Source organism: Wasmannia auropunctata, unplaced genomic scaffold (assembly GCF_000956235.1).
Source record: "Wasmannia auropunctata unplaced genomic scaffold, wasmannia.A_1.0 LD336033.1, whole genome shotgun sequence".
In the NCBI taxonomy this organism is placed as follows: domain Eukaryota; kingdom Metazoa; phylum Arthropoda; class Insecta; order Hymenoptera; family Formicidae; genus Wasmannia; species Wasmannia auropunctata.
In genome coordinates, this window is record NW_012026857.1 from 296,354 (window position 1) to 324,028 (window position 27,675).

At 44.9% G+C, this 27,675-nt stretch overlaps 1 protein-coding gene across 4 annotated transcripts in view; it reads left to right on the forward strand.

The window, feature by feature from the left end:
* Nucleotides 1-27,675, forward strand: part of LOC105452310 (protein tramtrack, beta isoform) — a 46,033-nt gene that overhangs the window by 6,966 nt on the left and 11,392 nt on the right. For 3 of the 4 annotated variants that reach the window (XM_011693291.1, XM_011693289.1, XM_011693290.1), the window contains exons 2-4: nt 8,678-9,119; nt 9,436-10,171; nt 10,256-10,315. In XM_011693291.1, coding sequence (XP_011691593.1) covers nt 8,901-9,119; nt 9,436-10,171; nt 10,256-10,315 — 1,015 coding nt within the window. In that variant the 5' untranslated portion in view covers nt 8,678-8,900. Of the gene's footprint in view, nt 1-8,677; nt 9,120-9,435; nt 10,172-10,255; nt 10,316-15,184; nt 16,447-27,675 lie in introns of those variants that run through there. The other variant, XM_011693292.1, reaches the window with a different exon arrangement.

Here is a 27,675-nt window from a genome sequence, read left to right on the forward strand (position 1 = left end):
GACTTCATTTCAATATATAGTTGTCCCGAATCTCTATGCAGTCTCGTGACTCGCCCTCTCCTTCTCTCTCTAAGTCCTTGATTCAATTAGTCGATCGATTTTTCGAATGACGTCGCTTCATTCCTGGCCCTCCGGGCGCGTTGTGGACACATTATTCTGTAATTGTCATATTCAGAGGGGTGTCGAATATCCAACAATGCCCCCTCTTCTTACGTTCTTTTTTAACGGCGGTGGATGAAGGTCGAGGTCGGGGAGGGGCGCAAGGATTTATTCGTGGGGACCGCTCTTTCGTGAGCCGGCTTTCTTTGTCCTTGCACTCGCACGCAAGAGAGGAAGACGAAAAAAAAGGGACTTTGCAACCCCGCTGCACTTGCGTGTGCACTTGTTCCCGCGAGCCTACAAGCCGTACGACTGCAGGCTCGAGATGGGTGTCGCGCCCTAGTTACACCTGCCGCGCGCGTCGTCTTGCTTGCGCCTGGCGTATAGGGTCGGATTCAGGTAGTCAGCAAACTGGGGGGAGAAAGGAGAGCGAGTATTACTTGAGCAGTCTCGACGGAACGTTCGGTGAAATTTTCATGTTTTCAAACGAACAGGGTGAGATACGTTACAATTGACGGTCAGCTTTTCAGAGGCTTTCCGTCGGAAATTCCGAAATAGAAAGAGAAAAAAAAAGGCCAGCGTGTATAAGGGATGCTGCCCATCCCTAACGGGACGGACGGTCTACAAGTGTATAGGAGAACGTTCCTGGTATAACCTCGTTCCGAGAAAGAGGAGAGACTCAGGATATATACCCGTTCTCAGAGAATTTTCTCGGAATATTCATATTCTTGTTTCCTCGCTTAGAGGAGTATCGGTCAGAGTGGTGTCTATAATACCTTTTACATTCTCGAAACCTTTGAGGGTTTCGTAGAAAACCGCAGGGGGGAGGGGGGGACTTCTAGAAAATAATTTTTAAATCATTCTAAAATATTCAACACTCTTTCGTATGAATGAAAGTTCTAATTCTATAATACTCTGATCATTATTTGTTTTTTAGAAGATTTTCAGAATTGTTTGTTCCTGTATCGTTATCAGAACGAAAAGTTCTCAGAATAGCTAGAAAATATTCCCAGGATTACCACGGTTTACGGATCGTTGGCTTCACGGACTTAATGACTAATTCCAGTATCATATCGGATTGTCTCCATGTAAAAATCAGAGGGGTCTCCTTCTCTCTCGTTGCGTCCCACCGATTTCCTACGCAATTTTTCGTTCCCATAGAGCGATTCGATCCATGCACCGTTGCCCACCCCAACCTCGACCGCCCCTTGTTTTTGTACCCTCGGAGCCCCTCGTCACATCCCCGTGTTCTTTTTATTTTTTGCTCGGTCGTCGGTGCCCCGTCCTCGTGCAACATTCAGTCACCGGAACCGCGACATCCTTTCGCGGATCGCCCGCGTTTCTTGCGATCCTTTTTTTCCCTCCCCTTGACGCGCGCGCGCACCATCCATTGAGGTCGAGCGTCACGCACGACGGCGTCGCGAACGGCGTGAGGAAAACTCGTAAAACTCCCTCGTTTTTCCTCACAATCGCTACAATTAATCTCACATCATCCTTATTGTTAGACATTAATTGTGTGTTAGCGGGTTAGTCGAGATTTCAACTGAATTCGATTCGAAAAGAATCGTAAGCTGCAGCGAGCTAAGATACTTGGGTGTTAATTACAAGAATATACGAGTGGGAGATAACGTCGATGTCAGGAGATTGCTACAGTACACATTCTTATTATACGAGCGTGTGAAATTTTTGCGAGGCTGAAAGAATTTTTGCGGGATGGGCGCCAATGCGCGCGGCGAGGTCGAGCGTCGTCATCGCCGTCGCCGGGAGGGTTGGCGAGAGGGCGAGAGGGACGTCGGAGAGGGCTGGGAGATGTAGGACTTGCCGGAGGCTCGGGGGGCAGAGCGGGATGCGGAGCCACAAAGATGGCCGCTCCGAGCAGCGAGCGCGCATGAGGGGTCGACTCGGTGAGGGATTCTTAAACGCGCGGCGCGTGTGTCGGCGGGGATCAAATCTTTTTTTCGTTTCGATATATTTGTACAAACGAAAACTAGAATAATAGTAATAATTATATTCAATTTTCTTTTAAAAAGCGTTCGTATGTCTGTATAGAAATTGGCGACGGTGACTGCGAATCGTCCTAACTAGACTAACTTGAGGTTAATCCCGGGCGTGCGCGAGCGTGCGAATCGGGAGTATCGCGCCGCTTCTCTTCGCGAAGCTTCGAAAATGTGGGACACGGCTGTGTGTGCTCGGCTCGGCGCGGCGCGGCGCGGCGCGGCCGGCAGGGCCCGCGGTTGCCCCCCCGCGCGTCGCGAAATTCTCCGTTAACTCCGTCGTACCTGGTGGCACGCCGCGGCTAACGGAATGAGCAGTACCTGCGCTGACTGACGGCGCTTCCACATACACATACACATACACACGACATACACACTGGTTGACGCGCCAGATATACAGGGTGTACTGGGAAACCCCGCCCGCTCGTCCGTCCGCCCGCACGGCGGTGTACCCGAAGAGCGATACTTTGTCGCCGTAAACTCCATCACGCGCCCACAGAGTAATAATTCCCGCTAGCCAAGATAAGGAATGTCCTCTCGTGGCTTTTCAACGTCTAATTGTCTTTGCAAATAACGCTCGCGGCTATTATTCAGTTGTCATAGCGAGGAATAATTGAGTTACAAATTCTACGAGATAGCGCTTCCTGCATTCTTTCTATAGAAATTGCTTTCTATAGAATGCTTTCTGACATTTTCGATTGCGCGTTTATTGTAAGGATTTTGTGTGGACACCTCGTATGCGTGCGTGCATTCGTGACGCACGCAGGCGTGTGCGTCAAAGAATGTGTGTATATCGTCGTTCCAAGCGCATCCTGGCACTCCCCCAGTGGGTGGAGGTGTGACAGAGGGAACAGATATCCGAGTGCATTCGTCCTCCTCGAATTGTTATTATTATCGCAGTCCCACGCGCGGAGGGGAGAAGAAGCGATCGCGTCAAGTATCTTCGTGACGATTAAAATATTGTTAATACAAAGTAATGACAATTAATACAAATGTATGTAATATTATAAAGAGAAATTTTTAACATTAGGGGGAAAGGGAGAGACAATTTTAATCGGAAGAATGCATTTAGCGCTTTTGCAAAAGAAATAGCACGGATGGAATCGACGAAAGAGTCGCTACGGCAGTTGTGCGCTATCGCATAATTGCTAATTAACGATGTAATTGCGCCGCTTACGACCTTGTGTTTTCCTTGCCCTGATTATTATAGTCGCACGAGATGGAAGGTATTAGAGAGACTTTACGCCAGAAACTGGATTCGAGCCTAGCCCTTCGATTCATCACGAAATGGAATTTAGTCGTACGCGACAATTTTATATAGTTTAAATTGCGATAGAAAAATATCTCGTTACGTCGCGTCGCATGTCAAACGCCGAAATGTGAGGTAGACGAATACGAGCTTTGGGAAGAGGAGACAGAGAGCCGAGAAAACTTTGAATTTCAATTTTCTTCGTCGGGGAAACACTCTGGTATCTGCGCTCGACCCCTTCTCTTTCTCCTCTTTCTCTCTTTTCCCTTCCGCCGGATTTCGACCTCGATCCTGCCATCGAAATTCGGCCAATCGATGCAGCAACCCCCTATTTGTAGGACGAAGCGCGTCATCTCCGGATGCGCGTCCTCGTCGCGCGCGATTTTCTCTCCCCCTTTCCTCTCCACCGCGTCCGCGCGCTTCTCTCCTCCTCCCCCTCTTGCTCCTTATCCTTCCTCCGTGCCCCCCTTCGCGCCTAAGCGAAGTAGCGCGAAGGCGACGAGATCGCGGCTGCGAGTCACGTAAATCGCGAGCTCGAGGAATCGCCGCGCGCGCGGCGCGGATGTCGCAATCGCGGTAATATTCGCGCCGGTCTTCCTTCCCGCACTTCGCGCGCGTGCGCGCGACGGAAAGGCCAGGAGGGTGGGCGACGAAGAGGGACGGACCGGGTGAGGGTCGGGAGGGAGAGAGAGAGAGAGAGGGCGAAAAGAGAAATAAGAGGCGCGTGTTGCACCGTGACGGAATCCCGGCACGAGTGATTTCGCCGACCGGACACGTACATCCTTGAGCAGCTGACTCAGCGGAATGTTCCTCTAATCGATCCGTATCTCTCGCCTTCTTGCGAGCGGCAGGAGCAGCCGAGATGAAAAAGGAAAAGGATTAAGAGAGAGAAAAATAGATGCGTGATTATTAAGTCGTAGATGTATTTTGGGGACGAGGGAGGCAAGCGGTCGGGCGAAAAAATGTTTGCCGTACACAGATACGTACGCGCGGTATAAATTCGTCGCAAATTTCTAGTTTTACAAGAAACACGAATTTATAAGAATGAAATACATTAAACGGACATTTGTATTTTTATTTGAAGATCATTTGTAATGTAGAACGAAAACAAAAATGAAGAAGAGGACGCGCGCGGAACGTGTGATTTCTCGCCACCGACGAGCCGAAGTCAGCCGGTCCGTTTTTGCGGAAACGCGCGTATCCTCGCGAAGTACGCGGAAGAAGAACATAGACGCGAGACGAGGGAAGAGAGAAAGAGAGAGGCTGAGCTATTTCGTCGTCGGGGACGGCCGAGCGCGGCCGAAACCAGCCGAGACGGAGTCTCCGAAACGCGCAGCGGTATTCACGCGGCGCGCCAGAGCGAGTGCGTGTACGCCCGCTTGTTTGTCGTTGTTCGTTTTGTACCTCGCGCGGCGGCGGCGTGACCACTCCGTCGCGCTGATTACGCAACGCGTGGCCATGAGAGCGCCCCGCGCTCGCGCGCGAGAATGCAGCCGCTCCGCGCGCTCGTTCGTCGCGCGCGCGCGCCCATATCGTCGCGCAGGATTGGCGGGATTATCGGTATCTCGCGATGTGTGTTTACAACAACAAATCGAAATGCGCAAGCTCCTAAACTTCCAAGCTCCCCAGTCTTTGGCTATCATTAAATTTGAATAGTGTTGAGTCCGTCGGTCACTCGATACGAAATAATTATGAGATGTGCGAGCATCGAATTTTTAGCTTATCCACCGCTCATCTGTGTTACATAATGTCTCCTTCAGCCGTCTTGTTGCTATACGGAGGATTTTTTTTTTTTTTTTTTTACCATTATGATGTTTACTCGGAATGATAGATAGGGTTGCGCGAGACGCAGCGAGACGCAGCCTCGAGCGGACTAGTTGAGAATCGCTGATCTAACAAGCGACGTGCAGGTTCACTATGCGCGCGTGCACGCGCACGCGTGTAGGCGTGCATGGCGCGCCATGACTTGTAGGATGAGCGTGCAAAGGCGTACGTCTCGTCTAGAAATTAATGTACAGCCAATATTAGGCAGCGAGAGCAGCCCGTTTCGTCATGTGATATAAATGAATACCAGGTGTCGATCGTACGAAATACGAGAGACGAAAATTGAGAATATGGCACGGAGGAGGAGGGGAGATAGATCTTATAATTATTAGCATTTCCACCTGAGATGATTAGATACTTGCGAGAGGATAACATTTTTTTTGTTATTTAATTAAGCTCGCGGAAAGTAGACTAATCGAGCAGTAGACGTGAATACGCGAGACCATACCGTGAGAGCTGTAATATGTTGATTGCAGCGTGATTTTTATTTACGTCGTTTCAACGCGCGAATTGGAGGAATGAATTCGCGCGTTTGAGCCTTTCGCGCTCGAGCTTATAAAAACGCGCCGGGAAAATAATCTTATAATTAATTTAGAAATATAAATTCTACGAGATTATAGCAATATTATTTTATTTTTTATCTGAAATTAAAATAAATATATATATATTTTTTAATGATCACAGTCGACATATTTGCGATTATAATGTTTGCGCCCGCTCGGATGAAGCAATATCGGATTAATCTCACGGCGTCATCGAATTCACATATTTTGGGTCTTCTTTTTGCACACGCGTACGTGCGCGCGCGTGTGTTCCCGTGTAGCCGAAAGAGAAAAAAAAATATAAGAGGAAAGAGCAGAACGGAAGAGAGGAGAAGAGAGAAACCGGCCGAGAGTATCAACGCGAGTATCGGAGCGGCTAAGTAAACACGAGAGCGAGAGAGCATCCGACATTCGGTGCCGGTTTTTACCCGGTACGTTCTGCGTTTCGGGGAACGCGCAGTTGTGTACACTGTCGTGATCTTCATTTACGTCTGCCCGGTCCTTCCCTCGCGTCAGGTACCACCTTCTCGCGAAAATCCCAGACACCGATACTCCCAACAGCGCGCGCCGCCGGTCGCGTCAATAAAGGAGATAACTGCGTTTCTTTTTTTTTTTTTTTCGCGAAAGAGACTTTGGTATAAGGGGCAAAGTGATTTGTATAATCGTGGATGCACATATTAATTGTCACAGGCGATGCCGATGCTTTAGGAAATCGATGCACGGTGCACTACCGTTTGCAATATCGACGCAATATTAGATTTACCTGTTTGAGATATAGTTTCAAAGGAACTTGGTCCCCGAGCCCTGTGTGACGTCAAATTCGAGCGTGGAATTTAGTTATGTTAACTTCGGCGAGGTTCACTCATTGATCGGCGCTCACGGGATTTATTTTTGTCCCTATATTTCCCTGACAAAGCCAGGTTTCAAATAACACGAAAGTCAATTAGTTGCACGAGTGAGCGATGCAGGAATACGTAACGTATAGAAAACCGCTCGTGATCTCACGGATAATTTGGAAGGCAGAAACTTCAAAAATCAATTCCGAGATAAAATTAATAAAGACGTAATAATATATGATGCATTTATTATATATTTTGCGATCAAACTGACGTATTAATGCTGTTATGAAATGTTCGAAAAATATGCGTGAGAGAGTTTGTTGTCTCGATCTATTAAGTATTACGAGCAGGATCGTATTTCTTATCGCGAGATCAGCGTGCTGTGCCTTAATTGCACGCAATGCGTTTTATTCTAAAATTATCAGCCGCGTACAGGTGTCTCGGAATTATCATCGAGTCGATAATCGAGAATTTTCCCGGCTGTCTTTCTCCCGTTCGTTCCCGGATTTGCGGATGACCAGACGAGAAAGATTCGCAGCGGGCGAATGCGATCGTTATATACGCGTTCGGCCGCGTAATCCGATCTCGCCGCGGGCGTTTTCCGCTTTCGCGGGTTAATTGATACCCCTCGGATGCCGTAATATAATTCGACGCGTTTCCCCCCTGGGTAGAGTTCGCCGATCCCCGAACACGTTAAAGATCGATCTCACATCTCTCTTTCTCTCTCTCTCTGTCTCTCTATCGGTCGCCGCACCGTCTCGCCTCTCGCCTCGCCATGGTGTCGGGCTGCCATTCACCGTGAAAACCGTACGTACACTCGCGCTCTGGTCACCGACAAGGTCGCACAAGGTCGCGCAACCATCCTGCATCCATACGCCATATGCAACGGTGTGCATGCGTGCATACGCGCGACGACGCAGGTGGACGATATCGAGGCACGCGAGGCAATCTGCGAGGAAATAGAAATTTGGAATAGGAATTGCGTTGACATTGACAACGACGACTATATCTCAGTTATACTATATAACTTTTCAGTTATACATTCTTCGAATTAAATATTTATTTCTAACTTATCGTTGAGTAATTAAATTTATTCTATCGAATTCTTCCCGCCGTTTCGCTTCACGGAAACGGTCCTGCCGATTTATCTCCGCGGTGTCTCGCACGATGCAGCCATCTACATACATGTAGCGTGATTTGCGCGCGAAAGCACCAGCGGGTCCCGGTATCGATCCGAATGCGTAGAAAATGCTATTGATTCCCTCGGCCGACCCGACGACCTCTTCTCTCCATGGCGACGATCCGACTGAAGAGACTTTCCGAGGCTTTCCTCCGTCCCCTTCTGATCGTTTTTCATCTTTCAATCACATACATTGCTACGTGATATAAACGTAATTACGCCAAACACATGAAAAACCGTGAAATCTCATGCGAGTATTATTATTATAAAAATAAGTTGAGATTTTTAAAAATACATAGAATACTCTAAAGTTTAAAGGGATTACAATACCGCTAAAGTAATACGTATTATAATTATCGAATATTATATGATAACTAATTAATTATAACTTCGATAAAAATTATGATTGGAAGTGAAGAAATTGCAAATAGAATTTTTAATGGAAACAGAGGAGAATATTTTCATCTTCATTTAATTTCAATAGATCGTCTCTCACCTCTCATCTAGAGATAAAATGTCACGTACGTGATGACCGCAAATGGAAGGGGTGAGAGGAGAGAATTGCATAAAAGGCACACAAGCCAAGTGACTCGCCTATTCGTTTTCTGCCTACGCCCTCCAGGGTCGTACATCCCACGTCCATCCTCCCATCGTATTGCCATCCTTTCTTTAGAATCGCTTTTGTGGCTTTGAACACTCTCGGAGCATGCAGAGCACCTGCTCCAATAACTCTTTACTCGTTAAAAATTATATTTCAATATATTTTAACTCGAAGACATTAATTATTTTGCAACTCTTATCAGCAATAAGGAATTATCTTTTAACAATTATATATTCTGATATTAGAGTTTTATTAAACTTTCAATGTATTCGAGATTCGATTGAGATTTAAGACAATTAGATTTAAGAGGGACACCTCCTCCTTCACGTTACTATTCATTCTGTGACAGGTCACGAGTAAGACGGGCACGATAATTCTTGGCCGATGAGGAGCAGAGCAGCACGAGGACGAGTAGTAGAAGGAGCAGCAGCACGAGCAAGAGCGAGTGGCTTCATCGTCGTAGAAGGTGGTGGCGGTGTGGAGGAACAGAAGAAGGAACGAGGACGAAGTGGCGGCGGCAGCAGTGGCAGTGGCAACGGCGGCAAAGCGGCGGCGAACAGCCAGGTCCCCCCATGTTAGCGGACATCAACGGCAACCTGGCGGATCTGAGAAGCGAAGCGATGGCGTCGCAGAGATTTTGTCTGCGCTGGAACAACCACCAGAGCAATCTGCTCTCCGTCTTCGACCAGCTGTTGCACGACGAGTCATTCGTCGATGTCACGCTGGCCGTTGAGGGCCAGCTACTCAGGGCGCATAAGATGGTGCTGTCGGCGTGTAGCCCCTACTTTCAGGTGGGTCAGACTTTTCGTGTCTGTAATTTATTTTAAATTAACACTTAAAGAAATAGACACTTTAGACGAATTAATTAGACAGCAATTACTGTCGCCAGTCGTTTATATTTAATTAATTTATTTAATTTAATTGATTTCACAATAAAACGGCAGTATCTCAAGTTGATTTTATGATGGATTGAAATTGGATTCTTATTAACACTGACACAACTTTTTAAAGAAATAGAGTGTAATGTAAAATTGCTACATGTACAATTTGCAATTTATTAAAAAAAAAAAAAATATTATAAATTAATATGTCAATTTGTATTTACAGGCCCTGTTCGTTGGACACCCCGACAAGCACCCGATAGTCATTCTCAAGGACGTTCCATATGTGGACATGCGCAGCCTCCTGGACTTCATGTACCGCGGCGAAGTGAGCGTCGATCAAGATCGACTGACCGCCTTTTTGCGAGTCGCCGAGTCGCTGAGGATAAAGGGCCTGACCGAGGTAAATGAGGACAAGTGCGATTTGCCAAGCATCACGTCCTCGCTGTTGGGCGGCAACCAGAACGCGGTGGCGCCGCCACCGCCCAGTCTCCATCGGATCAACCAAATCGGTCCGCATCATCATCATGTCGCGCAGAAGAGGTTCCACCATATGTCCAGCCATCCATTGCTTGGCTCGGCACTGACGGCGCCAAAAAGGAAACGCGGCAGACCCAGGAAGTTGAGCGGCTCATCGGACACGCCGATCGGCGAGGTCGGCGGTCAGGATTTGCAGTCCTGCTCTGGCGCTGATCTAGTCCAGGGCTCGCCCGAGATGATGGAGATGAAGATGGGACTGGACTTTCAGAGCGAGGTTAGCGGTAACGGCAACGTGAGAGGCACCTCCTCTTCCAACAATTCTGCAACGGCCGCCAATAATTCCTCTGCCGCCGCCACGGCCTCTTCGGGATCTATGTCGGCGAGGAGAGACGAGCCTACGGAGAACGGTACCGATACGCCGGAACCGCCAGTCACGCGGGTCAAACGAGAACCGGAACCGACGCCCAGCACCTCGGCGCAAGGTACGGAAACGCGACGATGTGCGATATAACGTTGAATTAAAATTTGAAAATTGGAACTGATCATTTCGTCGTTGTTGATTCTAGCCTCGGATGAGACATTCGCGCGGCCGCACAGTAGGCAGGGGAGTGATGGTTTCAAGCAAGGTAAGACCTTCAGCTTACTCGACTTCCATACAGAGAAGCCTTGCATTGCTAATATTCCCTACTATATACAGCGCGAACAACAAATTTCACGCGATTTACGTGATTTACCAGAGCATCCCTTAGATATCGTTGCATATTTTATCTATCAAACGGAGAGCTGCGCGCGTTTGCAAATTGTAATTAATTATACGATTGATTATACAACTGTTCATACACACTTTATATTATTAATTAAGCAGACGTGTAAATGTATATTTAGTAAAATATTAACTCCTTCAGATTTGACTGTTCTATATATTCTATATGTAATAAATTTGCAATTGTTTTATATCTTTGGATCTATTAGAGATTTCCATTTAAGAACATTTTTTTACTTTTAAAAAATTTGAATTTATATACATAGATCTATTGGAGTAAATTCTTTAGTTAACCCTCGAACAATCGCAATGTTGCATAGAAAATATTTCTTACTCCTGTAAAATTCTATATTTATAATTGTTGATTTTTTAAAAGATGCGTTTGTATAAAAATTACACAAGGTAAGTCATTACACAAGATGTAGCGTTGAACGCAACGTGCGTCTGAGGGTTAACCATAATTACATTTTAGTAAGAAATCGCGTAATTTTATGGATGCAAAAGATAATAAAGTCGCGCGTTTAATCGCGGAACGATACCCCATCAGATGTCTTAGCATGGAGTGAAATGTGATTCCCATGTACAACGCGGGCGCGGAGAAGAATGTTAGATTATCTAGATCCATTGTACTGTGACATTTCTAAATTTTATAGTTAAAAAAAAAGGTACATATTGGCGTTACTCGTTTTTAAAATAAATAACTGCAAAATTAAGATTTGAATTGAGCGCATTAATTCTGGATTAATGCGTTTGTTGTCGAATATTCTTCTCCGTGCGAACCCAAAGGACGGGGAAAGAACTCGCTTTTGTGCCGTCCAAATGCTTATTCGTTTCTTGTGAACGCGCCCCCGAGGAGCAAGCAAGCAAGCAAACAAGTAAGCGAACCTTGCGCGGCATTATGGACGACGCTGTAGACTCTCTACGTGAGAACGACTCTTACGGCTCTCTCGCACGATTCGTCGAGGTCGATCGACGACGTCTGAGAATCTCGGAAGCCCGGTCCGGAAGGGCTCTCTCGATATACCCACAATCAATTTTGCAACCAAGTCTCGAGACTTCGCGTCACACTTCGCGCGACGATGCTCGGCGCGGATCTACCTTCTACAATCACGCGGCGTCGTCGCCGTCGTGGACGACGGCTTTTATCCTAATGTGCTGCTAATGAATTTGACTTTTCAGACTTCTCTCGAGCTGCCTTGCCGAGAGCGGCTCGGCCAGTCGTTGTCGCACTCCTGCAGGCGCGCTCCTTCCGCTATTTTTTTTTCTTTTAGGAGCTAGCCAGGGGACTCGCGACCCTCGCGACCTAACATAAATCCGCGATTTTCGTTCAGTCGCAGCGCGCTGACCAAAGCCGCGCCGCGCTTCGAGATCTCTCGCGCTTTACCTCTGCCCATTTTCGAAACGAAACGCGCACGTAAAGAAAAAGAACGAGATAGAAGAAAATAATTCTGACGCGAGAGCAAAATCTGCATCCGGAAGAATTTTGAAAAAAATAAAATAAAAATAAAAATAGTAAAGCAATTTCCCTTTCCGATGCCAAGCGCGAGCGGTGCGTCTGATGGTAGTCGCACGTGTGGGATGTCATGTATCGATACGCGCGCGCGCGGCGTTCGCGGCAAATCGCGAGAAGGGACGAAAATCGAGACAAAAAAAGGATATAAAAATAGACGAAAATATCCATATAGAAAGAGAGAGAGAGTGAGCGAGAGAGAGAGAGAGAAAGAGAGAAATAAACGGGCCGTCGTCTCGTTAATCGAGAATTCGCGTTCGGAACCCGGGATGTTGTTACCACGACACCCCGGTGAAAAAAAAAACCGGGAAAGGGAACTCCCCTCTGTGCGAACGTCTGCGAAATTAATTAATCTCTAATGAAACCCATTGCACTCGCGCCGTCGAGTCATTGTTCTCGTCGACGACGTACATACATAATATATATAGATATATCTAGATACATACATATATATATATAACCCATACGTAATTCTCACGCTCGGCCAATGCGCAGCGCCTCATTCCTGACCTCCCTTTTTTCCCCCCTTCATTCTTGGTAGCACAGAATCAGCCACCTCTCCTTGTCTCGCCTCTTCATGATCAATCTGTGTCTTCTCTCTGCCGCACCGCACCTGTCGCTCTCTGTTCGATGCCTCGAACCTCTCTCTAGCCCTCTCTTAACCCCCTTAAACTTCTCCGCTAACATCCCCTTATACATACCGTGTTCACCCCCCTCATGCTCTCTTCTCCGCACGAATGGAAAAAGAAATGCTTCGCTGCCATTGGCCAAAATGGTAACAGGAGGGGGTGGAGCCAGCTTTTAGCGGTGCTTATTTTTTTTTTATTGTCTGATTTTTCACACCTTGAACGCTGGTTAACTTCTTTTACGCTCGTTCGTTGCAAGGAAGATAGAGTAGTTTCACTTTTTTTTTCTTTTTAATCGCGAAAAAAGACAAACGGCAAAGAGGAAGAGAGAGAGAGAGAAAGAGAGGAGAGACGTAAACGCGTCGATGATGATTGCGATAATAACGATGACGATGATAATGATGGTAATGAGTAAAACAACGGACGACACATTGTCGGCAGGTTTATCGTTTCCGTCTTCTCTTGCGTTCTTCTCGTTGCTTTAGACGATAATGACGACAATGAGAAAAGATGAATAGCAAAAAAAAACGAGAGATAAAAGTAGAAGCAGGATAGATAGATTAATGTGTATAAAAATATAGAAAGAGGAGTGGCAAAATCAAGAAAGAGAGAAATCAGAAGAGAGATAAATAGTGTGACGTTTCTTTTTTTTCTATTTATAAAAAAAAATGTTACGTGCGCGCGCGCGCGGGAGAGAGAGAGAAAGAGAGTGCTTCGAAGATGTCGTCGGAGATGATCTCGTTTCAATAGTGACCGTGATCGCTTTGTTCACTTTTGGCGCAGGTGAGTTGAGATTATCTGAGTCACCATCATTCTGAAAGATTTTTAAGCTTTTGCGCGGGGGAAGCGAGGGAGTTAGGGAGGCCAGCCGCTAGAAAAAAAAATACAACGTAGAACGAAAAAAAAAAGGATCGAAGTCGAAAGTCGATAGATGCATAAAAAAAAAATAGATAGAACGAAAAGACGGAAAACCGTTCCGAAAGAATGTGTGCCGGAGTATGAGAGAAAAGCCGGATGTAGAAGGATGTGACGCCGGAAGTCGAAAGCGGATTATATAACGATATATTGTGTTAGAATCACGTAGTAATCACGTGTGTAAAAAAAAAATTAAATTCAAACGAAAATTTTTATAAAGCTAAGTCAAGTCGAACGAAACACGCAAGGAGGAGAAAAGAAATTGCTTTTTTTTTCTCTCGAACGTCCTCGATCTCGATGGATCGTTTTCCCGTAGAGATGAATACAAGCAGACTGACTGGACGTACTGGACCGAAGGGGGCGGGGGGGTTGGTTAAAGTGTGCACATGTGTCGCTGATCTTATTAATCAATTTTGCATATGCGTGGTCGCCTAATACGCGTATATATACGGGTTGTATCCGTCGAAGGGCACGGGAGAGTTCTTCCTGCCGATCGTAGATTCCAAGTTGCGAGCACCACTTTGACGGGGTTCTACTTCCTCGAATTACATACATGTCGACTTGCACTTTGTTCGAATGTCTGAACGTCGCTGGTTCACGAGCCACGAGTCGATCGTGCGCGAAGCGCTTTGATCGGTCGTCAACTCGAGGTAAAATCCTCGACGAGCTTCTTGACGTTCGAACAATTGCCACACAATAATTCTCACAGTTTCCCCCCTTCGGAATCTACAATCGGAATGGAAGTGCCGTGCCGGGCGACACATCCCGCATATACGCGGATCTTCTATGGGCTTGTACGTGTGCTCGCGGGTATGCAAGCGCGTGTGAAATGTTCATCGGGCGAATGGGGAGGTGGGAGGGTGCGTGTGTATGGTGGATGCGTGACAGAAGATACACGTGGGACGCGTGCGTGAGAGAGAGAAAAAGGAAGGACGCGTGAAGAGCTAGGAAGCCCCGGGGAGAGAAAGAGGGAAAGACTGACGTTGCCGGGAACCGTTTGGTTTTGCAACCGGCGTGAGAGGATGCGTGAAAGTGTAAAGAGTCTGTCTGAAGGGGGATAGACGACGCGAGCGGGGGCGGGAAACGACATGGAGAGGGCGTGTCGCCGTAGTCGTGAAGTATCCTTTAACGCGGGACAGAAGTTGACTGAGACGGCCGATTCAAACACGGTGACTCTTTTTTGCTGGCTCTACCCTTCCTCTTGCTTCCCCCCACAAATATAGAGAATACGTTGTGCCAATACAGTACATCGTACACAGAGATACGTAGTCACGAGATGCGCGGTAGAACTCCGTTTATCAGAACGTCCGCGGTGGAGTTTGTACAAAGGAAGCGATCGTGCAACGCTATATATTCTTACCTAATCAGTAAGATACAGAGATGAAGTTGGATGAAGGACACGATCTTCAATAATGTAAAGAGAGTCAAGAGACCGACGAGCAGATCCCTCGGTATCGAGGATCTATCATACAAACGCAGATAACATTGGGAAATCGATAACTCGAAATGTCTGGAATACTATCCGTCTGTGATACCATTCTGGAAACCGAGCAAGAATTTAATGATTGATGGCCTTCTGATAAACGAACTCCTACCGCGTGTCTAATGCTTGCACGAACATATATTATACCGCGCGGTGGCATGGAGGGCGATTTAAAGGATCGAAGTCTCTTCGTTTCAGAATTGGAGGAGACGTCGAGCGGCGGTGGCGATAGCGGCGAGCCGCCGACTCATATCCGCATCAACTTCGAGCGATGCTTTCGCAAGGAGTTCAGCACGTCGACGCTGCAGGGTAAGGCCGCGTCGACCGCCGCCGCGATGGGCGACGATCAGCAGCAACAGCAACACTCGGACACCGAGATGGAAACGAAGGCGATGTCGAAGGACAGTATAAGCAGTGCCATACTTAGCGTGATGGCCGGCGAGGCCGAGATCAGTCAGAGCGACTTCGAGGGCTCGTTCAAGGCCGAGAATGAACGCACGGAGGGCTCGGTGCGGGACTTCTGCGTGAAGGAGGGCGACGTTTATCGGTGCACCGTGTGCCATCGCACGTACACACACATCAGCAACTTCTGCCGGCACTACGTCACCTCGCACAAGCCTAACGTCAAGTACTACCCCTGCCCGGTCTGCTACAAGGAATTCACCAGAAAGGACAACATGGTCGCCCACGTCAAGATCATACATAGCCTTAAGCCGCACATGAGTCTCAGCAGCAATAGTGGCAGCAGTAATAATAGCAGCAATATGGGTCAGCCGCGGTAGACCATCGCCGGCTGGGCGCTCTCTCGTCCTGCCTCCTCCCTCAGATCGCGTTTCTCGGATCTCGCGCATGATCACGTGATGCCGGAAATACTGTAAATCCATGGTATCATTCACGATATGTCGTACTATGTCTGTGGTATGATATTACGAGGTAGATTTAAGATTTCGTGACACCAAGATTTTCTATGTTACCGAGAAGCCTTGATACCCGGTGATTAACAGATTAGAAAGGACGAAGGTTCGAGTATTCATGGTGTCCGTAGATTGTGGTACCAAGGAACTACGGTAGAGGGAAAAAGTGGCTGCGCTTATGACGGATGAACGTCCATAGCCAGATTCGCGAGGATGAGGGAGAAGGAGGGAGATAGAGGAGCTCAAGAGAAACGCGAGAGAGAGAGAGAGAGAGGCCAATAAATTCCTCGAATGAAGTCAGTGCGCTTCTACGAGCGGAAGGAAGAGAAGAACGATAGGTAGATAGATACGAGTAAGCGAGAAACCAAGTAGGTAGGTAAAATGGCTGATCTTACGGAATGGCTGTAACGAAATGGCCATAGGGGGTGGGTGAGACGCGGAGAACAGGTGGGTGTGCAAGATTCAAAGCTATGAACGTCATCGTCGGAGCACACGAGTCCTTAGTTTTCGCGCGAGCGTTCTCCACAGCGGTTTTTTTTTCTGGCGGATTAATCATTTGGACGTTAATCGTCTCTAATTCATAAGGTGAACATATCTTGCGAAGTACGTGTCTCGCCGTTTTTTAATATTACACAACATTGTTGCATGTTGCATGAAGAACTAGCTATCTTGATACCAAATCTATGCCTTGGAAGAAGAGTCGTATATTCAGATAATATCAAACACTTGCTGTACTTTTCTACTTCCAAGCCGCAGAATTTCTTTTTTCAGAGACACTTTAGAGACACCCGATATACCGCTCAAATGATTAACGAAGCTGCGTCCGTCGAGTCGCATCCGACGCTGCGTAATCCGCGATCAGCGAGGCGCGGGTCTGACCAAGTCCAGTACGCTGCACTATCGAGTGTTATGACAAGTCAAGCAATTACTAAAATAACTTCTGTGCGATACTTAAATGTATTAGCGAATCGTCAAGAATCTTTGACGGTTACCCGTTGATACCCTTCTGAAAAGATCCCGGGCAGCTTTCACTACGTATAACTCGAGCGATGCTGCCTTGAATTTTATCCCTGTTACAAAATCCCTGGTATCCTGATCCCGGTTCTATAGTGTTAGTTTATCTTTATCAATCTCCGTGCCTTCGAGGACCCACAACGCGCATTCGCTTCGGCATTTCGCGTTACGCAACGTTCGCCTTGCGAAGGATCGAGCTTCATTAACGCCGGACGAAACTTCCGGGACGATTTGCGCGAACGCGCGCGCGCGCGCGCGCGTAACAAGCAACGGGCATTAAAGTTACAAAACGAACGAGCTTTATCGCGTTCGCCCCACGAGGAGAAGGGGCGAGGCGGATGTAAAAAAAAAAACGGGAGACGGAAGAGGCTTTGTACTGCATCATAAACAAAGAGTTTATATAAATCTAACCGATGCGTCGTCTCAACGCGGTTCAGCGTCGTACAACGCGGTGATCAGTTGTAGGAAAGAAACCGGTTGTCGCGTAACAAAGTGGGGAGGAAGGAGAGGGCATCGTGTAAATCCAAATCAACGCAGAGAGAAAGAAAGAGTATATTTACTATTGCCTGACTATATTACGTTGCAGAAAGAATCAAACACGCCAGCTGACGCAGCTCGGCGATACATTTCTACGAGGTGCGCGCGCGTATTTTACGCATCCTTTGTTCGCGTTCTCTAAACACTTCACGCCTGGTTAAAAAAAAAAAAAGAAAGAAATAGTTTTTAATTCTTAATTTAGTTCGAGTAAGTTATCTCGAAGTTATCTTCTCAAGAAGTCACTTGCGAGGATGAATTACGCTATATATAGCAATAAAAGGAGCTAAGCTCTTGCAAGTTGAGGATGTTGGAAAACACACCAATTACATGTAGTAATTTGTTACGTAATTGTTGAGCTACTGAGGGAAACTTAATTCAATTTGTAGGAGATTTATCAGATTCTTGTCTTTATGGTAGAAGAAGGAGGCTAGAAGGAAAGGTGAAAAGAACGGTGAACCAGGGTGAAACGTACGCGCGCACGCACAGTATAAATAATAAGGGAACTACGTAGACTGAGTAAATGCAATATATATGTATTGATGACCGTTCGCCATGTTGTTGTTGAGCCGTTTGGATCGCGAAAATGCCGCGACGGCATTTTTGGGAGAACGACGTTAAAAAAGGGGGGGTGGAGGGACGGAACGGGAAAAACGCAATCTCGCGAAAGACTGCAGAGGGACGGTTTTAACGACACCAAATACAAGATAGTACTGACATTGGATAGACTGAAGGCACCTTAGTAGTAACTTAACGCCGCCGCCATGCCGCATCATCCTGTCCTGTTCAGTTGAGTCCATTTCCGGATGTCGGTGTGAACATGTTCGGGGCACTAAGTGGAGAATCTGGTAAACCGGGTGATAACGTAAGAACTATTGTCACTCGTCTTGAAACTAATTAAAACTATCCTTAGTTTAAAAAGTTTGCGTGAAGAATTGTTATGTAACGTTAACAATAATTTTTATTTCTTTTCAAATGTAGCATAATTATTATTAATAATTTATATTTATTTGTTATAAATATAATATATTTATAATGAATGTAATAATAAATATTTATTTATTATTATTAATAATAATTCTGCTACGTTTGAAAAGGAATGAAAATTATTTAGCTATCGCTAAGTTAATTAAAATTATTAAGATGCCGTTTTTTGATGATTTTGAAGCAGTCGTGTTTTACTTTACTTTTTAATTAGTTTTATTTTTAAACTACTTTCCATCCGGAGTTCATCAAGTTTTTCAAGCCTAGCACCCCGAGCTTTGAATAGTCAGTACCGAGTCCGTGTAACTTTTTTACACATAGCTAAAAATCTACATATGTATATAAAACTCTTTATCTGTTAATTTTACTCTTTGCAATTTTATCTTGACAGTCGAATAAGAAACGTCGTCAACCGAGACAGGCCGCATGGTGGTACGGTAATGGCGGTTAGAGGCTTAGTCGCGAGAAAAAAAAAGCACTAAAAGTACGAGATCGTATAGCTTACTATATTTTGCACCTTACACTCCGTCGAGCGCCCTCCCTCCGCGAGAGGGGCGAGACGATTTATATACAAATTTTTCACTAGTTGGGCATAGACGTTAGACGACTAGAGGCTACATAATAACTATAATTATTATTATTATCACTACTATTAATCAGTTATTACAAATAACGGAGATCTTCGTTGTTACTTTAACGCGCGGTGGGGGTTGAACGGGCCCCGATTGACCAGTGTTGTTCGTTCGTTATTCAAGAGGTATCTAGCGTTGCAAAGATAACAAAACAGTTATAGTCGTAAGGGCCGGATCATCGCCGTTGAGCAAGTAGTGGGCTCCGTGATGCGACCTGGAATAAGTGCTCTCGCTCGTTTCGTCGAACGAACGCATCGAGGTGTCTCAAATTGACGTTTTTTCAAATTTTTTACAAGCTCCAGGTGGAGCGGTGATCCACCGATGTTACAAAAAATTGGAATATCGCGCCTGTATAGAAACGTTTTCGCGATATTAGAATACTACCTCACAAACATGAAGAGACACGTTTTGGAAGTTAGAGCATGATCTTGAAGTGTTGGAGCGAAGTTATCGAGAGAGCACTCGCTCCGCGTTTATTCACGGGGCCCGCTAAGATCGCGTCGCGATTCGAGCGTAACTTTTAAGCGAATAGAGAGTTCTATAATACCAGTTAGGCAAAAGGCAGCAAAGATAGCGCAGTAGATATAGGAGAACGAAAGGGACCTGTGAAGGGGTTAAGGGATTTGTTGGGTCGACGAAACGGTGTGGAGGGAAGGGGGGGGAGGGGAATTGTAAACGTTAAGAGAGATTGGTGGGCCGTGCCGTGGATTTTCGCGCACTCAGGTCAATTATCCGCAATATATTCGAAACTTCGATGGACCAAAGAGCTTCTAACCGACCCTTGTAGATTATTTATCCCACGCGAGAAAGAACGGGTACGTCCCGGAGAAATCTTCCGCGAGCGTCAGAAGCCCAGGATATACGCGGTGCCAATGAAAAACTCACGTCTTTATCGCAATATGCTGCAATTGTTAAATATTCTATAAAAATTTATGGTATTTATTTGAAAAACTCTCAATATAATAATAATAATTAACTAATTAATCGTGGCAGATTAAATGAATTATTGTTCATGAATTAGCAAGACGCAATGAGAAATATACATATTTACAATATGTAGTCAAATTATCAGTGAGACATTAAAAAAATCGAGTATAAATATGGCAACTTATTGCAAACGTTTAAAAATTAAAAGAGGGAACAGATCTTGCTATAATTTATTCGTAATGCCCCATATTTTCTCTTCGAGATTGCACGTATAATCGCACTCGGAAATTTGGCACCCAGTATTCCTTGGGACGGCAGGATCTCGCGCCGTCAGGTCAATTATTATCCGCAATATTCGAAACCTTGTCGGACCAAAGAGTGTCTGTAAACGGTAGGAAATGTCCTTGAAAGGAAAATCACGCCAAGGGTGAGTGAAAGGGGGAACGGTCACGGCCTGGTTCCACGATGGGTTGTCACAAGCCCGTCCCAGCGTGTATCCAGCGTGTGTATGCGAAGGATTCAGGAGAACTGGGTAGATTTTCACGAAAAAAAACGGGGAAAAAAGTGCAAAAAGGCAGCGGCTAGACAGCTTATATATCGATTTTTTTTTAGGAGGAGGAGAAGGAGGAGAGGCAAGCAAATAATAATTAATTACACTCACATTTGATAATCACTGAGAGGCTAAGACTAACTCAATTAATTAAAGGGTGAGAAAGACGCGAAGGGAAATCGAGGGGGGAAAAAAAGGATCACCGGGGAGAGGAAATGTCCTGCAGGTCGCGGACGGCAATTTTTCGAAAGTTTTTTTTTTTCTGGGACGTTGCAATTTTCTCGAATTCGAGCGAAGTTGATTTTTGACAGATCGGATTTATCGTTGTTGTTGCCGTGTTTGTTGTTTTTCTTTTGCGACGGGACCTGCAGGGCTTCTCGTCTCGGTGCGCGGTTTCTTGTGAGGGTCGCGATTTTTATCAATTTGTACAATAATAGCTTTGATTCACCCTAGTCGATGTCTGCGTGAGAAGTGCAAAGAAAAAGGGTGTGAGAACTGGAGATCGCTTGATTTTATCGTTCTCACATTTTGTAATTTTCTCTTCCGCGCTTTTTAGAAAATCTACGTATACCAAAGGATCATGGATTTACACATATGTACACATGGTAGCTTGTAGCAATTATATATATATATACACATTATATAAAATATTATTTATCATCGCTGAAATTTCGCTTGATGCTCCTTCGACCGGCAGGATGTTCCTAAAAGAATATTCGGCAAGACACTTTGGAAGCATCCTGTATACGTATATATTTACAAAATTATATATGAGTTTTGAAATGGACTTTTAATTTTTAGAATAAGTCTTGACAGAGTAGGTTTCCGAGATCTTTGAGGGTCATCACAATTCCTTTTTTTTTTACTTTTCATCTTTTTTTTTTTACCGCGACAAAATTTCACTTTCACGACACGCAGGTCGGCAAGCATCCCGCATTCGTTGCAAACGTTATCACATCCTTTTGTGGCAAACAGAGCAGTTACAGAGAGCACACTCCGCGCGACACGCGATGGTAGCCCGCAGAACGGCCGATTCTCGAGCTCGCTCCGAATTTCCTCGCCGGCATCTGAAGGCTCGTGATCAGGATAAATCGCTGTTTAAGGAAAGCACCGGTGAAGACGCAGCGACTGATCTTGAGACTCGTTGTTCAAATTTAAAGACATATAAAAGGGAGGAGAAATTCGCTCACGTTCGTTGCCTTCTCGACGTTGTTGAACTTTTTAGAGTTAAGGTCGTTAAAAAGCGCTTTTAATCGTTGCCAATTGTAGGGAGGGGACAATCGTGTGGAGGATGAGGGGAGGAGGAAAAAAAGGGGGCTATTTTGCGAGAGTTCGAGGATACGCGAAAAAAAGGGAGATATACACGACGTCAGGTCCCCCCGTATATTCGTACAAAATTAGTGTTCAAATTGTAAAAAGTGTTCATAAGTCAAGGGTGAGGTGTCGCGAGGAATCGTTCTATTCGCGCGAGAACGGCCGCTATATCTGCGACGTGTGCTGACATATCGAGTTTCGTCGTCAAAATTCCGTCTTTTCCTCGGAATTTATTATACGCGTATAGATTACGGAGAATATCGTACGCTCTACTTATAATAGATAAGCTCCGAGAGGACAATTCTGTGTATGACGTTTGGAAATTGGATTCTGATCTGCGGATTAGATTTTGTTGATATTTGTTAAATTGTATATATACATATATAAATATTGTGAAATTTTATAGTGTTGTCGTTGCGTATCTTCAAATTTTATCGTCAAATTCTATTGCATTTTCATATATAATTTATTACGTCGTATATCACTTTATCGTGAGTAAAAGGAATTTTTATCGCGTATTGTACGTCGTAGCGAGTTGTGCGCGTGAAATCGTGAAAAAACGAGCTCTTGTGCTTCTGCAACTGCCCTGTTATTTGCATCTCGAAGGGAGCGCAGGACCATCCGGTTGGTCGCTACGCTTTTCTTACAACCGTAACATTCTCACGCTCTCATCGCGGGTGCGATAGTCTCGCCGATGGGTTTCGAACATGTTCGTTTAGAACGTGTTTAGCTAATGGATCTTGTTGAGGAGAGACGTGGAAGATGAGCAGAAGACGAGTGAGGGAGTCGTGAAAAAAAAATTACGATATAGATTATATATATTATAAATATATATTATATTTATGCGAAGCGCGCGCGAAGCTCTTGCAGGGGTGTCGCGCCGAGATCTTTCTCGTCTCGTTATGCGTTCGTCCCCTCGCGAAAGGGTGGGACCACCAGTCAATATACATATTGATTATTCTTGTAGATTTCTCGCGCGACACGCGTCATTGCAAGGATATAAACCCATCATCGCGAAAGAAGGAAAGAAAGAAAGAAAGAAATAGAGAGTCAGCGAAAGAGAGGAAGATTAATTTACGAGGCTTAAAAAGCAGACTGTACTATCGAATAGATTTTAATATAATATATATATATATATATTAAATTAAAAAAAATAAATATATATATACATACACATCTATATATATTAAAGAAAAGAATCATAGTTTATTATCGCAATTAAATTACCCACGGATGTACACGTATACAGAGAACGAGAACGAAAGCGTGTGAGAAAGAGAGAGAGTCAAACAAATAGTACATATATTATATATATACATACATATATTGCGATTATTATTATTATTATTATTATTATTACGATTATCATTATTATATATATTATATATATAAACAGAAGTTATATCGAATATATTTTAGCGCTAGTTGATAATACCTATTATATATAACGTCGTTGCAGTTTCGAGACGATGCGTCAGAAAACGAGGGTAAAAATAAAAACAAAAAAAAAAGAAGCGAAACAAGTGTATAAGAGAGGAGGGGGATCGAGACGATTGCGAGGCTCGACAGCAGTTTACGAAAGCAAAAGGGATCGTCATTCGACCTCCGAGATTTTTGTAAATGCAATTAAATATGCGAAAACGCGTAACGCAAATAAAACGTTGATTTAACATGTGCTCTTCACGCGGGATCCGATGTTTTAAAACGCGCGAGTAGTCCCCCGGTTCGGTGCCTTTCTTAAGCGACATAAAATAACGACAATGTTGAAAAAAAAAAAAGAATAAAGAAATGGAAAAGCGAAATGAAGATTGTAGTGCGAGAGGCGAATTAAAAAAAGGAAAATAAATAAATTGTTATCGCGCGCGCATCCCTCTCCCTTCGTCGAAGGGACGGATCGACGATCGCATTCTCAGTGCCAAATATAAGGGAGAGATTCGCTTTCCGAGAGGGCGAGAATTTAATAAAAGAAAAAAAATAAGGTGAAAGCAAGAGAGGGGAGGGCGAAAATTTTATAGGAAATTTTTCTAGAGCTGACGAGTCTTTTCTGACGCTGGGTAGACTTAGTATATTTTATATGCACTGATTGTTCGACTATGACTATCAATAATAAAAAGAACGGTGTTCAATAGATTGTAACTCGGAGGATTCTTAACTATCTCGCCGATCCACCGAATAATCCGTTATACACGGTGTCTCGAAAGGGTAGCGTCGACCTGTATATATAGGTCGTGGTAGAGAAACTTCGTTTCTAAATGCCCGGGGCGAGAGTCGAAAAAATCTGAAAAATACTTGAATTCATGTGTTCACGAAACTCAAGATATCCGTAGATCTAATCGGTCGGATTAACCTGATAAAATTTTTCGCAGCTTCTTTCGGGACATTTTGTATGTCTGGCGACTTTCCGAGATCCGTGAGCGATGGAACTTGCCGTGGAAAAGACGGCAAGAATTTTCTGCGAAAGGGGAGAGCATCGCGTATCTCGGTAAAGTCAGTCGTGCCTATCGTATCAAGTAACGTATATCGTGATGAATGATGATAAAGAGAAAGAGAGAATGTGAGAGAGAGAGAGAAAGAGAGAAAGGGAATGTGGAAACATCTTTGTTAAGCGAACCTGCCATCGTCGTTACGTGCGCAAAGATCGGTGGAAAGTGTGACAAAATATGTGTTCAAAAAAAAGAGAAGAGGAAGCGGAAATATTTGCGGCCAACGTTTTCCGCGTTTCGTCTACAAAACGGCGACGATTTCGCATTTTTTCTTTCTATTCCCGTTGAACTCGAGAGGAAAGGTAACTACCAATGCCACTAACAAACGTAGTGATCGTATGTAGTAGTAATTGTTGTTTTTTTTTTCGTCTTTTTTCCTTTCCTTTCTTAGCTCCACTTTTGCGTTATTATTGTGTTATACGATAACGTGCACGTGAAGCCGCCGGTCTTGCAAAAAAGAACGTGTTTTCTAGACCACGACCCGAGCAGAGTACCGAAAGAAAAATTTCGTGTTCTTAGTTACATTAACACTTAGATGCGTATTAGAGAGAATATATTTCGAAATTTATAGAATTACTAATTTTTGGAATGACTAATTATTGAATTAATTACGTTAAATTAATTTTGCTAAATTGAGAAAAGATAGTCATTGCTTCTACTTACTCCTGTGAGAATTTTAATGGTTTGTTAAGTAAAATTCTTAAAATTTTATTAATCGTACTAATAAACGTATTATAAAAACGAGAAATGAGTATTAATCTTGCGTAATAATCGCCGTGGTCCGGATAACGTCGGTTCCGTTTCTCAACATAATAAAGTGCCATAATCATAATACGCAACTGTCTCACGACTTCTTCGACGGTTCAGGACGCGAGTTTCACGTGCAAACGTTCTCGCTGGTGTTACACCGGGATTCGATACCGCGTATGCATCTCGATTTGTATGTATACATATTTTTAATTTGTACGCCAATACAGGATGTCAAGAGACCTCCCCGCACTCGTCACGAAGCACCGTTATTCTTAGCCAAAAATTACTTTTATTTAGTTTCGTTCTAGCGCACTCGTCTCGTCGGTCGCCGTTCGTCTCCCCGCGGTCAGATCGGGATCGGCAGTCCTCACAGATTTTTCGCAGAAATTAATTTTGCACTTGTAGAATACTTGCAGCAATTTTCTTTTCGTATTGCAAAGTGTCGATTTTTACTTCCTGCGAGGCGGAAAAGAAATTTCCGCTACACATATAAGAATCGATATTTGCAATAATTGAAGGAAAAGTAGAATTAGAGGTTCTACGAGTGGAAAATTATTTCTACAAGATAGTCTGTTTTGTTTAAGAGATCGAAGCCCGTTTTCACATCATCTTTGAGGAAGGATCACGTCGGAGTCGCGGCTACCGAGGAGACGATCCTTAGATGTTAAGTTCCTTCGTTGCGGTTTGCTCAAAGAAACGACTCGATTCCGATGTTCTCCAGAGCGATTCTTAGGACTCTTCCACGTGCTGGAGAACTCAGGATTAGTCAGGAAAGCCAACCGCGACGAGAGGCCAGCGATTATTATTTTTTACGGACCTTTGTTTTGCATGTTGCGCATTGTTGTTTTATTTTCTTTTTCTCTTCGAGGAAGAGCAAAGAAATTGTGGAAAATAAGAAAAATATATATGTATATGTGTATATGATTTTCCGTTACGTTTATATTGTTACACGATGTTTTCATTTATTCCTTTTTTCCTTAATTTTTTTTCTTCCCGTCTCAATTTTTATAATTTAATGGTAGAAAATTTTCCCTAATGGAATTTGTTAAATTATTGCATTACTATCAGATACACAATTTAAACACACACACGCACGTACACACACACACACACACACACAATCTAATAATTTTAAATTAATTTTTTTGACATGGATATCTCTTTGATATTTCATATTATTTTATCCCATTCTATGTTCCTCATTTACAATAATGTATTTTTAAGTTATATTTATTACAGCACTGTACGATTCTCTATTTTAATTTAGTCTTAAATTGACGTCATTTGAATGTAGTTTTAATTTTAGTAGTAGGTCAATTCAGATAGTAGCAATATGTATTTAGATCACTACGCATGCGTCAATATTTTTTTTTTATTATCATTAGCTCAATTATTTGTTTATCAGCCCTATTTTACGGCTTCCGCATGCAATGCACCGAAATCTTACGAAAGTATCGTCTTCGTATAGCGTACTATTTATATTTTTTCTTGCTATTGTCATAAAATGAGTTAGTAAAAGTCACATTATTAAATAATTCAGTCTACAAAAAAATTTAATTGGAATACATTTACTAATCGTCCTTTTTTCACAGAATTTTCGTCGAGCAAAACGGATAACGGCAGCGAGTCCTGGAAGGAGAAATCTCGCGGATTGAACACGGGTGCGTCGCCGGCCGCGACATCGATGGACGTATCATCATCCCCGAACTCGTCGTCGTCCTCGTCGCCGTCGAACGCACGGGCGAGCACGTCGTCGTCGACGTCGACGACAAACGCGACGGCAGCGACGACGAACGCGGGAACCACGCCGACGACGACGAGCGCGGGCGGCACATTGACCCGCAGCTCCTCGGGATCGCCCGCCTCCAGGAATGCCGGCAGCGGCGCGAACACCACGTCGTCCAACGTTGGCGCGATGTCGGCGCCGAGCGGCCGTCAGGCCCCGAAGCGACGTATGCGACGTCGCGCCACGTCACAGTCCCAGGATCCGGCCGAGCAACTGACGGAGATGTCGGTGCGCGGTCTAAATCTCTTCCGTTACGCCTCCATCAGCGAGGGCGTTTATCAGTGCACCGAATGCGCCAAGCTCGACATCCAGAAGACGTTCAAAAACAAGTACAGCTTCCAGCGGCACGCCTTCCTCTACCACGAGGGCCATCAGCGCAAGGTGTTCCCCTGTCCGGTGTGCTCTAAGGAATTCTCACGACCCGACAAGATGAAGAACCACATGAAGACCGTGCATGACTGCTTCATGCCCAAGGACTGCGTCATGCCCTTCGGTTTCTTTCTGCCTGGCGGGCCTTAGCGGGCGGGGCGAGGGCGAGGTGGGCTGTCGATCGGCCCGGCGGCGGTTCAGAGGCACGCGAGGAGGCTTGGCTCCGCCGCGGCATCCAGGACCACGGCCGCGGCGGCCAGGGCGACGACCTTCAGGCGCGGCAGTCGCTCCTGAACGGCGTTCGGTAACGGCGGGTGAATAGAGTCACGGTTTCCAAGACTTTGCGGAATTCAGAAGTAGAAACAATGACGGGTTATTTAGAAACAAATTCTAATTTTTATTTTTCTATCATGATACAGAGAAAAGTCATAC